At 42.9% G+C, this 17,692-nt stretch overlaps 1 protein-coding gene across 1 annotated transcript; it reads left to right on the forward strand.

Moving 5' to 3' along the window:
• Window positions 1-678: 678 nt before the first annotated feature.
• Window positions 679-13,381, forward strand: LOC110502206 (UPF0524 protein C3orf70 homolog B). Its single transcript, XM_090216365.1, has 2 exons — window positions 679-1,280; window positions 8,393-13,381. Exons 1-2 carry the CDS (start codon window positions 1,097-1,099, stop codon window positions 9,535-9,537), a joined length of 1,329 nt encoding a protein of 442 aa, XP_090072491.1. The 5' UTR covers window positions 679-1,096; the 3' UTR covers window positions 9,538-13,381.
• The last annotated feature ends 4,311 nt before the right edge of the window (window positions 13,382-17,692 follow it).

A 17,692-nucleotide genomic window follows, 5' to 3' on the forward strand; every position in this document is an offset into this window, starting at 1 on the left:
CACAGAGTTGACATTAATAATATGCATATCAATCTCTCCTGGCTCAAAGTGGAGAACAGATTGACTTCATCACTACTTGTATTTGTGAGAGGTTGACATGTTGACAGATTGACATGTTGAATACACCGAGCTGTCTGCCGCACAGTTCGGACACCTTGCGTACCCCACAAGCCATGCCACACCACTATAGGCTATGGATCGTGTGATTGAGACCACACTAAATAGCCTACAGGCACACTTGATATTGCACAGCGGAGAATCAGAGATGAGGGGCGGCATGATCCTCCCCATGGACTAGATTTAAATAATAATAATAATACAAACCCTCCCCTTGACTGAAATTGAAAAAGGATGATCCTTCTGCATTGTTCTCCTGGTAACCGTCGTGTCAATGTTGATCCATCCCAAACTAATGGCTGATATAGCCTACCACTCAAACCACAGTAACATGGCCATCTAGTGGCATTCTGCTGTTGCTGTTCATATGTATATTCTAGATTTTATGACTTGACAACAATTGACAACCAAATTAGTTCTCAAGCCCCCAAAAACAAGCCCAGGAATTACATATGCATCAAATTCGGTCATATAGCAGAAATGTGAATTCATATTTATTGGAGTCTCTGTGTTAAAGTTGAGGAGGATAGGAGCGGGTGGGTACGAGGGAGGGAGGGGGGTGAGAGGGAGGGGAAAGGGTGCGCTGGATGGATCGGCGTCTGCAGCACGCAGAAAGACCAGGGACAATGACCTTTTTCCTCCCAGTGTGGATGGATTGATTGATCTCTGGAACATCGAAAGTGCGACTCGCTTCTTCGAAGAACGATAGATTCCAAAGCACAGCCGGGTAATTTACCCACCTCTGCATTGATTGAACACTGAATTTCCTTTCTATATCAACTTTTATAGGGCGTTTCGTTTTGCTTTTGCCTATCCCAAAATAACGCGCTACATCATATTTTCGGACGTTTGTTTTACAGTAGACTTTCAGATTGTATTCCCTTTCCGGACAGAATCGCATTAGATATTTCCGCCCCGTTATGTGATATCTGACCGGACGGATGTTCGCCTCTGTATCGGTGTGATCGGCGATGTGGTCATGGCAGGTTTTGGAGCCCAGAAGTGTCCGAAGAGTGATAAGTTGGACGAGGCGCAGGCACTGGCCCGCAGCTGCGCGGGGAGACCGGACTTCTTGCCGTGCGATGGGCTGTTAATATGCGCCACGCACAGCCACGGAAAGTGCTTCAAGTTGCACTGGTGCTGCCACTTGGGCTGGTGCCACTGTAAGTAGCTATTAGCAAACAACAACACAGTCATAACATGCATTTTTTTGTTAAATGTATTCTAAATTAATGATATATACCCATTTATTCTGGAAGAATATATACTATATATACACAATTATGTGGACACCCCTTCAAATGAGTGGATTCGGCTATTTCAGCCACACCCGTTGCTGACAGGTATATTAAATCGAGCACACAGCCATGCAATCACCATACTGAAACATTGGCAGTAGAATGGCCTTACTGAAGAGTTCAGTGACTTTCAACGTGACACCATCATAGGATGCCACCTTTCCAACAAGTCAGTTCATCAAATGTCTGCCCTGCTAGAGCTGCCCCGGTCAACTGTAAGCCGCAAAGTGGTAGGCCACACAAGCTCACAGAACAGGACCGCTGAGTATTGAAGCATGTACAAATCATCTGTCCTCGGTTGCAACACTCACTACCGAGTGCAATGTCAGGACAATAGCTCCATAAAATGGATTTCCGTGGCCGAGCAGCCGTACACAAGCCTGAGATCACAATGAGCAATGGTTAGCAGTGGAAACGTGTTCTCTGGAGTGATGTATCACGCTTCACCATCTGGCAGTGGATGAATCTGGCAGTGGATGAATCTGGCAGCGGATGAATCTGGCAGCGGATGAATCTGGCAGCGGATGAATCTGTCAGCGGATGAATCTGTCAGCGGATGAATCTGGCAGCGGATGAATCTGGCAGCGGATGAATCTGGCAGTGGTGAATCTGGCAGCGGATGAATCTGGCAGTGGAGGATGTTATAGCAGCAATGTTCCAACATCTAGTGGAAAGCCTTCCCAGAAGAGTGGAGGCTGTTATAGCAGCAATGTTCCAACATCTAGTGGAAAGCCTTCCCAGAAGAGTGGAGGCTGTTATAGCAGCAATGTTCCAACATCTAGTGGAAAGCCTTCCCAGAAGAGTGGAGGCTGTTATAGCAGCAATGTTCCAACATCTAGTGGAAAGCCTTCCCAGAAGAGTGGAGGCTGTTATAGCAGCAATGTTCCAACATCTAGTGGAAAGCCTTCCCAGAAGAGCGGAGGCTGTTATAGCAGCAATGTTCCAACATCTAGTGGAAAGCCTTCCCTGAAGAGTGGAGGCTGTTATAGCATCAATGTTCCAACATCTAGTGGAAAGCCTTCCCAGAAGAGTGGAGGATGTTATAGCAGCAATGTTCCAACATCTAGTGGAAAGCCTTCCCAGAAGAGTGGAGGATGTTATAGCAGCAATGTTCCAACATCTAGTGGAAAGCCTTCCCAGAAGAGTGGAGGTTGTTATAGCAGCAATGTTCCAACATCTAGTGGAAAGCCTTCCCAGAAGAGTGGAGGCTGTTATAGCAGCAATGTTCCAACATCTAGTGGAAAGCCTTCCCTGAAGAGTGGAGGCTGTTATAGCAGCAATGTTCCTACATCTAGTGGAACGCCTTCCCAGAAGAGTGGAGGCTGGTATAGCAGCAAAGGAGGGACCAACTCCATATTAATACCCATGATTTTGGAATGAGATGTTAAACTAACAGGTGTCCACATACTTTTAGCCTTGTAATATACTTTTAGTATATATACTTTTAGTATTGTAATTTATAAATGCCTCATGAGCTTAGTTCAACTGTCAGAACCCATCAGATCCCAAAATAGAAGCTTGTTTTTACTCCATTGCTTCCTTGAGAGTCGTTACATTTATCCAGCCCCATTGCTCAGCTGACTTATATAACCAAAACATAACTCATTTGAGTTTCCCAGATTTACGTTTACTATGTTAAGTCCAGTCTATGAGACCAGGCTGCTAGGCAAGCAGTACTGTAGGAAGTATAGGCCGCTATTGTCAACAACTCAATCACATTATCCTAGTGAAAGAGTACCACTGAGGGGTTAGGCTTTTCTTATTTCCCAGTAGTCTATAGGCTTTAACATTTACGTTGATTGATGATCATCAATTTGACAAAGGATCAAATCAAATTTTATTTGTCACATGCCCCCGAATACAATAGGTGTAGACCTTACAGTGAGTGATATGCTTACTTACAAGCCCTTATGCAGTTTAAGTTAGTCGTAGTAGTTTTACTACTACTACTATTACTACTTGTACCACTGTTACTATTGATACTACTACTCCTACTCCTACTACTACTACTATTACTACTCTTGTTACTACTACTAGTAGTACTACTACTGCTGCTACTAATACTACTACTATTGCTACTACTTATATTGCTACTAATGCTACAACTGTTGCTGCTGCCACTACTACTACTACTACAACTACTACTGCTACTATTACAACTACTACTAACACTACTAAATGTACTAATCTACCACATGTACTACTCTAGTACAGTTACTACTACTACTACAGCTACTACTACTACTTCTACTACCACTACTACTACCACCACCACAACTACCACTGCTACTACTTATTATACTACTACTACTGCTACTTCTAATATTACTACTACTACCACTGTTACTACTGATATTAATACACTACTACTGTTACTACTACTGCTGCTACTACTACTGATATTACTACTACTACCACTGTTACTGTTGATACTACTACTACTACTACTGTTACTACTACTGCTACTACTACTGCTGCTACTACTGTTACTACTACTACTACTGTTACTACTACTGCTGCTACTACTACTGATATTACTACTACTACCACTGTTACTGTTGATACTACTACTACTACTACTGTTACTACTACTACTACTACTACTACTGTTACTACTGTTACTACTGTTACTACTACTACTACTACTACTACTACCACTACTGTTACTACTACTACCACCACTACTACTGTTACTACTACTACTACTACTACTACTACTGTTACTATTACTACTACTACTATTACTACTACTACTGTTACTACTACTACTACTGTTGCTACTACTACTAATGTTACTAATACTACTACTACTACTACTACTACTACTACTACTGTTACTACTACTGTTACTACCACCACCACCACCACCACCACAGCTACCACTGCTTCTACTTATTCTACTACTGCTACTTCTAATATTACTACTACTACCACTGTTACTACTGATACTAATACACTACTACTACTACTACTACTACTGCTGCTACTACTACTACTACTGCTACTGTTACTGCTGCTACTGCTACTACTACTGCTACTATTACTACTGTTACTACTACTACTACTGTTACTACTACTACTACTACCACTGTTACTACTGATACTAATACACTACTACTACTACTACTGCTGCTACTACTAATACTACTACTACTACTACTACTGCTACTGTTACTGCTGCTACTGCTACTACTACTACTACCACTACTACTACTACTACTACGGCCACTACTACTGCTACTACTACTGCTACTATTACTACTGTTACTACTACTACTGTTACTTATCCTACTACTTTTACTACTACTACTACCACTACTACTACTACCACTACTACTACTACTACTGTTACTACCACTACTACTACTACTACGGCCACTACTACTGTTACTACTACTACTACTACTACTACTGTTACTACTACTACTACTACTACTACCACTACTGTTACTACTACTACCACCACTACTACTGTTACTACTACTACTACTACTACTACTGCTACTACTACTGTTACTACTACTACTACTACTACTGTTGCTACTACTACTACTACTGTTACTACTACTGTTACTACCACTACTACTACTACTACTACTACTACCACTACTACTACTACTACTGTTACTACTACTACTACTACTACTGCTACTACTACTGTTACTACTACTACTACTACTGTTGCTACTACTACTACTACTGTTACTACTACTATTACTACCACTACTACTACTACTACTACTACTACTACTACTGTTACTACTACGGCCACAACTACTGTTACTACTACTACCACCACTACTACTATTACTACTACTACTACTACTACTACTGTTACTATTACTACTACTACTACTACCACTACTACTACCACTACTGTTACTACTACTACCACCACTACTACTGTTACTACTACTACTACTGTTGCTACTACGACTACTGTTACTACTACTACTACTACTACTACTACTACTGTTACTACTACTACTACTACTGCTACTTCTAATATTACTACTACTACCACCACTACTACTGTTACTACTACTACTACTGTTGCTACTACTGTTACTACTGCTACCACTACTACTGTTACTACTACTACTACTACTACTACTACTACTACTACTACCACTACTACTACTGTAGTAGTTACTACTGTAGTAGTTACTACTACTACTACTACTACCACTACTACTACTACTACTACTACTGTTACTACTACTACTGTTACTATTACTACTACTACTACTACTGTTACTACTACTACTACTGTTGCTACTACTACTACTGTTACTACTACTACTACTACTGTTACTACTACTGTTACTACCACTACTACTACTACTACTACTACTATTACTACTACGGCCACAACTACTGTTACTACTACTACTACTGTTACTACTACTACCACTACTACTACTACTACTACTACTACTACCACTACTACTACTACCACTACTACTACTACTACTACTACTACTACTACCACCACTACTACTGTTACTACTACTACTGTTACTATTACTACTACTACTACTACTACTACTGTTACTACTACTACTACTACTACTGTTACTACTACTACTACTACTACTGTTACTACTACTGTTACTACCACTACTACTACTACTACTACTACTGTTACTACTACGGCCACAACTACTGTTACTACTACTACTACTACTACTACTACTGTTACTACTACTACCACTACTACTACTACTACTACTGTTACTACTACTACTACTACTACTACTACTACCACTACTACTGTTACTACTACTACTGTTACTACTACTACTACTACTACTACTGTTACTACTACTACTGTTACTACTACTACTACTACTGCTACTTCTAATATTACTACTACTACCACTGTTACTACTACTGCTACCACTACTACTGTTACTACTACTACTACTACTACCACTACTACTACCACTACTACTACTACTACTACTACTGTAGTAGTTACTACTGTCTGTTTACATCCTGACTATCTGAAAACGTAAAGCAGGAGTCATAACCATACCTGACAGGCTCAACAGTGAACATAGTCTCTTTATTGATTCTCTCTGCGACAGGTTTGGAAATCCTCAGCACAGTAGAAAGCGTATCTCTGCATCCCAAATGGCACCCTATTCACTTTATAGTGCACTTCTTTTGTCCAGGGTCCACAATGCCTAAAGTAGTGTACTATATAGGAAATAGGGTGCTATTCGAGACGCTGCCAGAAGCAATTTTCAGTTTGCTATCAGCGTCTCAGCAGTAGTAGCAGTTTAGACCTTCACATGGTAGCAGTCCGTAACATCGTAATCTCAGTCAGATGTAATCTCACGATTTTAATGTCTCCATCTAAAATGTGCAGCAGCCTAGTGATTCAAATGATCCGCTGAAATGCCCGGATAAATGTGGTGTAGACGATTTGGCCTACAGTACCAACGAGAAATACTGTTTATCTCATATTGTAGTGTATTTTTTATTTTTAGCAAATGCTTTTCAATCTTCTCTCTTCAACACTACTGTCTAGCCTCCACCTTTAACTCTCTGGTGTTGTCCTTCTTCAACACTAGTGTCTAGCCTCCACCTTTAACTCTCTGGTGTTGTCCTTCTTCAACACTAGTGTCTAGTCTCCACCTTTAACTCTCTGGTGTTGTCTCTCTTCAACACTAGTGTCTAGCCTCTACCTTTAACTCTCTGGTGTTGTCCTTCTTCAACACTAGTGTCTAGCCTCTACCTTTAACTCTCTGGTGTTGTCCTTCTTCAACACTAGTGTCTAGCCTCTACCTTTAACTCTCTGGTGTTGTCCTTCTTCAACACTAGTGTCTAGCCTCTACCTTTAACTCTCTGGTGTTGTCCTTCTTCAACACTAGTGTCTAGCCTCTACCTTTAACTCTCTGGTGTTGTCCTTCTTCAACACTAGTGTCTAGCCTCTACCTTTAACTCTCTGGTGTTGTCCTTCTTCAACACTAGTGTCTAGCCTCTACCTTTAACTCTCTGGTGTTGTCCTTCTTCAACACTAGTGTCTAGCCTCTACCTTTAACTCTCTGGTGTTGTCCTTCTTCAACACTAGTGTCTAGCCTCTACCTTTAACTCTCTGGTGTTGTCCTTCTTCAACACTAGTGTCTAGCCTCTACCTTTAACTCTCTGGTGTTGTCCTTCTTCAACACTAGTGTCTAGCCTCTACCTTTAACTCTCTGGTGTTGTCCTTCTTCAACACTAGTGTCTAGCCTCCACCTTTAACTCTCTGGTGTTGTCCTTCTTCAACACTAGTGTCTAGCCTCCACCTTTAACTCTCTGGTGTTGTCCTTCTTCAACACTAGTGTCTAGCCTCCACCTTTAACTCTCTGGTGTTGTCCTTCTTCAACACTAGTGTCTAGCCTCTACCTTTAACTCTCTGGTGTTGTCCTTCTTCAACACTAGTGTCTAGCCTCCACCTTTAACTCTACTGTCTAGCCTCCACCTTTAACTCTCTGGTGTTGTCCTTCTTCAACACTAGTGTCTAGCCTCCACCTTTAACTCTACTGTCTAGCCTCCACCTTTAACTCTACTGTCTAGCCTCTACCTTTAACTCTCTGGTGTTGTCCTTCTTCAACACTAGTGTCTAGCCTCTACCTTTAACTCTCTGGTGTTGTCCTTCTTTAACACTAGTGTCTAGCCTCTACCTTTAACTCTCTGGTGTTGTCCTTCTTCAACACTAGTGTCTAGCCTCTACCTTTAACTCTGAATATCTGATTGTTAATCTTGTCGTTAGTTTGATGAATATCTGATTGTTAAACTCTTGTCGTTAGTTTGATGAATATCTGATTGTTAAACTCTTGTCGTTAGTTTGATGAATATCTGATTGTTAAACACAGGTTGTCAGTATTCGAAACGGCTCAGAGTCAAAACACCAGGAGTCATCTAGAGGCTCTTGTCTTGATTAGTATATTTACATTTCTTCTGTTGTGTTTCTCTTCCTGTCTGTGCAGGTAAATATGTTTACCAGCCCATGACCAGTGTGTGCCAGCTGCCGAGCACGGCGGTGCCCTCTGACCCCTCTGAGTCCCCACCCACCATGAACCTGTCTGTCTCCCTCACCGAACGCTTCCTGAAGATCGCCCCCTGCTTCCAGTCCCCGCCGTTCCTTCAGTCGCCCAAATACTGTGTCATCGCAGACCTCTTCATCGACGACTACATCGTCAAACGCATCAACGGGAAGATGTGTTATGTTCAACGTTCTCCTCCTCCCATCCCTGATCCTCCTGCTGCTGCACCTCCTCATGATGCGGCACCTCCTCCTGATGCTGCACCTCCTCCTGATGCTGCACCTCCTCCTGCTGCGGCACCTCCTCCTCCTGCGGCACCTCCTCCTGCTGTGGCACCTCCTCCTTATGCTGCACCTCCTCCTCCTGCTGCACCTCCTCCTGCTGCTGCACCTCCTCCTCCTGCTGCTGCACCTTCTCCTCCTGCTGCTGCACCTCCTCCTGCTGCTGCACCTCCTCCTGCTGCTGCACCTCCTCCTGCTGCTGCACCTCCTCCTGCTGCGGCACCTCCTCCTGCTGCTGCACCTCCTCCTGCTGCGGCACCTCCTCCTGCTGCTGCTCCTCCTCAGGTGCCTCCTCCCAGTAAGCCAACACGATCTGTTCACAACGACCACCACCACAACGCACTACAGCCCCCCGTGGACAAGCCCCACCACAAAAGCCCTGTGCACCAACACAATCCCCCTGCACACAGTGAGAAGCAACACAAATCGTCTCTAGACAAGCATCACCCCTCTGCGGACTACAACAAAATACCACAACACTACAAAAGCTCTGTGGACAAGCATTACTACAGCACCCCAGTAGACCAGAGGGAGCACCACCACCACAGCCCTGTAGACAAGCTGAAAGGCCCCAAGATGGACCACTGCTCCTCTCCATCCAGCTCCGAGGACTCTGGGATCAACGCGCTAGGTCGGCACTACCTGGAATCCTGTGAGTCAGAGTCAGAGGATCAGAATGAAGTGTTGAGCGGCGATGGAGATGGGACATCTAGCCTCTGTAGTCTCTGGGACCAGGATGAGACCTCTCTGTTGTCTCCCTCTAAGTCCATGGTGGAGATCATCGAGAAGATTGAGACCACTGTGTGACAGACAGACACTTCACTGAGCACACCAGAGAGATACAACTATATTCTACTATATATATGGAGCACACAGCCTCCATGGGAGCATTTGAAAAACAGCTCCAGATTTCTTGAGTTGGATTTAAGTTGGATTTAAGGGACCTACAGTCCACCTAGTGGAGTTGACTTTGTTGTGGTCAGATATACATTAGGTAACCCCACATGATAATGACCCTATGTGTTTTCTCAGAGACGGTCAAGGATCCCAGGTATGGATGGTCTCTGGTTTATCCACCCCACTCTATATCTCTCCAGAACCCCTGCATGGTTTGTTAGATAGATGGAACTGTCTCCTGTAGCAAAGATATGACTAGAAATACAGAGGAAAACATGTCCTTTGACACTCACAGCAGCTGACCAAATATACTACTTACTAGTCCATCAACAGCCAATCACAGCCTTTATCAGCCCCTTAAATACCAACTACCAAGCCTTGCGCCAACAACTCCTGCCTGCTTCTAAAAATAGAATCACAGTTGAAATTTTCAGAGAGAACTTTGAAGTTGTTTGACAATCAAGAAAGCACATTCCTTCCTCTACCTGCTGTGAAGACCCAACTACTCAACTCCTATCAGCCAATGATACAGTGTGGAAATACCAAATCACATGTTTACCAGAGCAAAGCATGGTAACCTAAGAGGAAAGAGGACCAGTGATTCCCACAGCTACTATGTACTTTATTACCTTGACCAGAAGCAGTGAAGTTACTGTCTCCTTTCCTCTTGAGGTGGTCGTTCACACCAGAGCAACTGCTCAGAATAAAAGCACAGCACATACTGTACTGTATCCATTACCATACTGTACTGTTCAGTACTACTCATTACCATACAGTACTGTTCAGTACTACCCATTACCATACAGTACTGTTCAGTACTATTCATTACCATACAGTACTGTTCAGTACTACTCATTACCATACTGTACTGTATCTATTACCATTCAGTACTGTTCAGTACTACTCATTACCATACAGTACTGTTCAGTACTACCCATTACCATACAGTACTGTTCAGTACTATTCATTACCATACAGTACTGTTCAGTACTACCCATTACCATACAGTACTGTTCAGTACTACTCATTACCATACTGTACTGTATCAATTACCATACAGTACTGTTCAGTACTACTCATTACCATACAGTACTGTTCAGTACTACTCATTACCATACAGTACTGTTCAGTACTTTTCATTACCATACAGTACTGTTCAGTACTACCCATTACCATACTGTACTGTATCCATTACCATACAGTACTGTTCACTACTATGCATTACCATACAGTGCTGTTCAGTACTATTCATTACCATAATGTAATGTATCCATTATCATGCAGTACTGTTCAGTGCTATTCATTACCATACAGTACTGTTCAGTACTATTCATTACCATACAGTACTGTTCAGTACTATTCATTACCATAGAGTACTGCTCAGTACTATTCATTACCATACAGTACTGTTCAGTACTATTCATTACCATACAGTACTGTTCAGTACTATTCATTACCATACAGTACATACATACAGTACTACTCATTACCATACTGTGCTGTATCCATTAGCATACAGTACTGTTCAGTACTACTCATTACCATACAGTACTGTTCAGTACTACTCATTACCATACTGTACTGTATCCATTACCATACAGTACTGTTCAGTACTATTCATTACCATACAGTACTGTTCAGTACTATTCATTACCATACTGTAATGTATCCATTATCATACAGTACTGTTCAGTACTACTCATTACCATACAGTACTACCCATTACCATACAGTACTGTTCAGTACTATCCATTACCATACAGTACTGTTCAGTACTATTCATTACCATACAGTACTGTTCAGTACTATCCAATACCATACAGTACTGTTCAATACTCCTCATTAGAATGGACTGTTGGTTTCGAGCTTCATAGCCTCTGTGTTCTAGAATGGACTGTTGTTGGTTTGGAATGTTATAGCCTCTGTGTTCTAGAATGGACTGTTGGTTTGGAGCATCATAGCCTCTGTGTTCTAGAATGGACTGTTGGTTTGGAGTGTCATAGCCTCTGTGTTCTCGAATGGTTGTTGGTTTAGAATGTCATAGCCTCTGTGTTCTAGAATGGACTGTTGGTTTAGAATGTCACGGCCTCTGTGTTCTAGAATGGACTGTTGGTTTGGGGTGTCGTAGCCTCTGTGTTCTAGAATGGACTGTTGGTTTAGAATGTCGTAGCCTCTGTGTTCTAGAATGGACTGTTTGTTTGGAATGTCATATCCTCTGTGTTCTCGAATGGACTGTTGGTTTGGAGCGTCATAGCCTCTGTGTTCTAGAATGGACTGTTGGTTTGGAGTGTCATAGCCTCTGTGTTCTAGAATGGACTGTTGGTTTGGAATGTCATAGCCTCTGTGTTCTCGAATGGACTGTTGGTTTGTGTTCTAGAATGGACTGTTGGTTTGGAATGTCATAGCCTCTGTGCTCTAGAATGGACTATTGGTTTGGAGTGGCATAGCCTCTGTGTTCTAGAATCGACTGTTGGCTTGGAGGATGTCATAGCCTCTGTGTTCTAGAATGGACTGTTGGTTTGGAATGTCATAGCCTCTGTGCTCTAGAATGGACTGCTGGTTTGGAGTGGCATAGCCTCTGTGTTCTAGAATAGACTGTTGGTTTGGAATGTCATATCCTCTGTGTTCTAGAATGGACTGTTGGTTTGGAATGTCATAGCCTCTGTGCTCTAGAATGGACTGCTGGTTTGGAGTGTCGTAGCCTCTGTGTTCTAGAATAGACTGTTGGTTTGGAATGTTATAGGCACTGTGTTCTAGAATGGACTGTTGGTTTGGAATGGCATAGCCTCTGTGTCCTCGAATGTACTGTTGGTTTGTGTTCTAGAATGGACTGTTGGTTTGGAATGTCATAGCCTCTGTGCTCTAGAATGGACTGCTGGTTTGGAGTGTCATAGCCTTTGTGTTCTAGAATGGACTGTTGGTTTGGAGTGTCATAGCCTCTGTGTTCTAGAATGGACTGTTGGTTTGGAGTGTCATAGCCTCTGTGTTCTAGAATGGACTGTTGGTTTAGAGTGTCATAGCCTCTTTGTTCTCAAATGGACTGTTGGTTTGTGTTCTAGAATGGACTGTTGGTTTGGAATGTCATAGCCTCTGTGCTCTAGAATGGACTGCTGGTTTGGAGTGTCATAGCCTTTGTGTTCTAGAATGGACTGTTGGTTTGGAGTGTCATAGCCTCTGTGTTCTAGAATGGACTGTTGGTTTGGAGTGGCATAGCCTCTGTGTTCTCAAATGGACTGTTGGTTTGTGTTCTAGAATGGACTGTTGGTTTGGAATGTCATAGCCTCTGTGCTCTAGAATGGACTGTTGGTTTGGAGTGTCATAGCCTCTGTGTTCTAGAATGAACTGTTGGTTTGGAGTGTCATAGCCTCTGTGATCTAGAATGGACTGTTGGTTTGGAGTGTCATAGCCTCTGTGATCTAGAATGGACTGTTGGTTTGGAGTGGCATAGCCTCTGTGTTCTAGAATAGACTATGTTCTCATCTCAGTACTGTAGCCTCACAAACTCACACATGGCTAGAATTAGATCAGTTGTCCTCAGCTGTTCCCTTTTTTAAAACAGGGAAGGGCTGAGGACATGTTGTCACTCTGTAGTGTCTTCCATCTTCAGAGACAAGGAAGCAGAGTGCTGTATTTAGGTACACTTCACATAATGCATAATCACCTCTCAACAATGTGATGCATATATACCGCCTTTCTTATTACGTTCCTGTTGTTATTCTAGCTCTTATTTTCATACAAATAAACATAAAATAAATGGAATGTCTCCTGCTCTCCTTGTTTTACAGACATTTTGTATAAACAGATTGAATCACATCATTACTCTGATAGGCTACTTATTCAGACCTTTTGCCCTGGAGGCATTATGATGACAGCTGTTCTTGTGTTTGATGTAATCTGAGTGTTGCTGGTGGAGTGTCATTTTGCCTTTCTCAGAGTTTCTAGGATTTTAAGACGCTCTTGTCTTTGCCTTAAGCCAGTAGGAGGGATGAATTTGGTGCACATTGAGATGAACACTGAGAGATTAGAACAACGAGAGATACTTTTCAGTTCCACCTGCCACAGCAGACACTGCCAGTACCCAATTAGAGTTTCTACTGTGGGTCCCTACTCTGCAACACTATCTACCCAGGTGCTCCGGTTTGAGTGTGTCAAGAACTACAACGCTGCTGTGGTTTTCACGCTTAACAATTTCCTGTGTTTATCAAGAATGATCCACCACCCAAAGGACATCTAGCCAACTTGATAAACTCAGCAAAAAAAGAAAGTCCTCTCACTGTCAACTGCGTTTATTTTCAGCAAACTTAACATATTTGTATAAACATAACAAGATTCATCAAATGAAACATGAACTGAACAAGTTCCACAGACATGTGACTAACAGAAATTGAATAATGTGTCCCTGAACAAGGGGGGGGGGGGGGGTCAAACTTAACAGTCAGTATCTGGTGTGGCCACCAGCTGCAATAAGTACTGCAGTGCATCTCCTCCTCATGGACTGCAACAGGTTTGCCAGGTCTTGCTGTGAGATGTTACCCCACTCTTCCACCAAGGCACCTGCAAGTTCCCGGACATTTCTGGGGGGAATGGCCCTAGACCTCACCCTCCGATCCAACAGGTTCCAGACGTACTGAATGGGATTGAGATCTGGGCTCTTCACTGGCCAGGGCAGAACACTGACAATCCTGTCTTGCAGGAAATCACGCACAGACCGTGCAGTAAGGCTGGTGGAAATGTCATGCTGGAGGGTCATGTCAAGATGAGCCTGCAGGAAGGGTACCACATGAGGGAGGAGGATGTCTTCCCTGTAACGCACAGCGTTGAGATTGCCTGCAATGACAACAAGCTCAGTCCGATGATGCTGTGACACACCGCCCCAGACCATGATGGACTCTCCACCTCCAAATCGATCCCGCTCCAGAGTACAGGCCTCGGTATAACGCTCATTCCTTCTACGATAAATGTGAACCCGACCATCACCACTGGTGAGACAAAAACGCGACTCGTCAGTGAAGAGCACTTTTTGCCAGTCCTGTCTGGTGTAACGACGGTGGGTTTGTGCCCATAGGCGACGTTGTTGCCGGTGATGTCTGGTGCAGACCTGCCTTACAACAGGCCTACCTCTCTCAGCCTATTGCAGACAGTCTGATCACTGATGGAGGGATTGTGCTCTCTCTCTCAATTCAATTCAAGGGCTTTATTGGCATGGGAAACGTGTTAACATTGCCTCTTGCTCGCTCTCCCTCTCTCTGTCTCTCTCTCCCTCTCTCTCTCTCTCTCTCTGTCTCTCTCTGTCCCTCTCTCTCTCTGTCTCTCTCTGTCCCGCTCTCTCTCTCTTGCTCTCTCTCTCTCTAGTAATTAGAATCCAATTAGAATCCATGTAATAGTAATTTCACAGGCTTTTTCACCTCACCTGCAAATTCTTTCCAAACCATCTTTTACATTTTCGCTGTCTGTATTTCACCTGGTATAATGCAAGTAAGTCAAACGAATCAGACTGTATAGAGCAGCTTGAAGTGATACAGTCTACTGCTCTGTTCTCTCTCCACCTGACTTCTTCTGTTGCTGTCTCTGTGTCTTGTCTAGTGTCTCTCTCCATCATATCCTATTCTTCTGTTGCTGTCTTTGTGTCTTGTCTGGAGTCTCTCTCCACCTGACCTCTTCTGTTGCTGTGTCTGTGTCTTGTCTAGTGTCTCTCTCCATCATATCATATTCTTCTGTTGCTGTCTCTGTGTCTTGTCTGGTGTCTCTCTCCACCTGACCTCTTCTGTTGCTGTCTTTGTGTCTTGTCTGGTGTCTCTCTCCATCATATCCTATTCTTCTATTGCTGTCTTTGTGTCTTGTCTGGTGTCTCTCTCCACCTGACCTCTTCTGTTGCTGTCTTTGTGTCTTGTCTGGTGTCTCTCTCCATCATATCGTATTGTTCTGTTGCTGTCTCTTTGTCTTGTCTGGTGTCTCTCTCCACCTGACCTCTTATGTTGTTGTCGCTGAGTCTTGTCTTGTTTGTCTCTTTAGTTTTGCAATCCAAAACAGTCCAGTTTTAGGCTGGGTTTCTGTACAGCACTTTGATATATCAGCTGATGTAAGAAGGGCTTTATAAATAAATTCGATTTTTTTAAAGTTTTTTTTTAAGAGTATTGTGGGGTAGCTTAATGTGTTGTGGGCCTTTGTCTGGGTCACCTAAATGCTCTTCTTCCCTACCAGTTGCCCCTGGCTGCTGCTGTTCTAAATGCTCCACTGGCCTGCTGTTCTAAATGCTCCACTGGCCTGCTGTTCTAAATGCTCCACTGGCCTGCTGTTCTAAATGCTCCACTGGCCTGCTGTTGTAAATGCTCCACTGGCCTGCTGTTCTAAATGCTCCACTGGCCTGCTGTTGTAAATGCTCCACTGGCCTGCTGTTCTAAATGCTCCACTGGCCTGCTGTTCTAAATGCTCCACTGGCCTGCTGTTCTAAATGCTCCACTGGCCTGCTGTTCTCATCTCTTCTCCTTTTTGGCTCATCTGAAAGGTAGCAAGGTAGAGGTGCAACATGTTATTAGCTAATTTTAAAGAGTGACTGCACTTCCTGATTTGGCCTCGTTTAAGATGTGGTTAATTAAGAAATGCTAGCGGCCATGACTGAATTCAAAACGCGAGTTGGTTTCGGGATGTGGTTTGCAACTTACATCATACTTCCCTTTTCTTCTCTCAAGTTGACTATTTTTCAAAAATGGAATTCATGGCATGATTTAGGATTGTGAAGAAGGAAGCTAAATAAAACGAATTATTTGAACAACAGAAAGTATGGTTTCACATAAAACTATTTTCAAAATAGTTGCCTTCAACTAGAATTGACCTCGTTTGTTGATGTCCCTGAATGTTCCACACTCTACCTGCTAAGCTACCGATCAGGTGAAATTACATTTACAAAATCCTAACTATGTATCTTAAGTATGGTATCCATTACAGGTCGGCGTTTTGAAAACAGCTTAATCAAAGAAAGCACCGGAACCACCGCGAAATCTCACATTTTGTAACACACGATTTGAAAAAGCACGTGATCAAACAGCTTCGGATGTTATTGATGGCGTCCTTCTGTTAACGCGATACACGCATCAGCTCACTGCTTTGAATATAGCTGCTTAGCGATTTCGATGCCTCGGTGCTCCAGAATCAAACTAACATCACTACCACATGAGCTGTTTTCTAAATGAGAAGTTGGTTTTTAGGGGCAGTTGTTCTTGAAAGCTACTGTATACTGACACGACCAGGGAAACTCAACGATACTGTATACTGACACGACCAGGGCAACTCAGCGTTACTGTATACTGACACGACCAGGGAAACTCAACATTACTGTATACTGACACGACCAGGGAAACTCAACGTTACTGTGTACTGACACGACCAGGGCAACTCAACGTTACTGTATACTGACACGACCTGGGAAACTCAACGTTACTGTATACTGACACGACCAGGGAAACTCAACGTTACTGTATACTGACACGACCAGGGAAACTCAACGTTACTGTATACTGACACGACCAGGGAAACTCAACGTTACTGTATACTGACACGACCAGGGAAACTCAACGTTACTGTATACTGACAGGACCAGGGAAACTCAACGTTACTGTATACTGACACGACCAGGGAAACTCAACGTTACTGTATACTGACACGACCAGGGAAACTCAACGTTACTGTAATACTGACACGACCAGGGAAACTCAACGTTACTGTATACTGACACGACCAGGGAAACTCAACGTTACTGTATACTGAAACTCAACTCCAAACATGACACATAAGAAGCTTCATAGATCCAAGGCTATGTGTATATATAGAGACCAAAAAACCTTGCCCTGCAGAATATAATCATTTATAAAGCCTATTCATTTAAATTCATCAGATCTATGTGCTAATGATGTTTTGATTACATAACATCTGAGGACCATTCAAAGTTTTGTTCACCTACAATCTAACCACAAAGCTGGGCATCTTTTCCCATTTATTTATTTATTTAACCAGGTATTTATATATTATACATATAACCCTAACGCTTTATTTAACCAGGTATTTATAT

This window comes from Oncorhynchus mykiss, chromosome 22 (assembly GCF_057628025.1).
Source record: "Oncorhynchus mykiss isolate SJ-2025 chromosome 22, ASM5762802v1, whole genome shotgun sequence".
In the NCBI taxonomy this organism is placed as follows: domain Eukaryota; kingdom Metazoa; phylum Chordata; class Actinopteri; order Salmoniformes; family Salmonidae; genus Oncorhynchus; species Oncorhynchus mykiss.

Excerpts from the sequence above, each read along its gene's own strand:
- LOC110502206 (XM_090216365.1), top strand. The coding sequence starts at position 1,097 with ATGGCAGGTTTTGGAGCCCAGAAGTGTCCGAAGAGTGATAAGTTGGAC. Across the intron at positions 1,281-8,392 it reads CCACTTGGGCTGGTGCCACT|GTAAATATGTTTACCAGCCC; the intron begins GTAAGTAGCTAT and ends CTGTCTGTGCAG.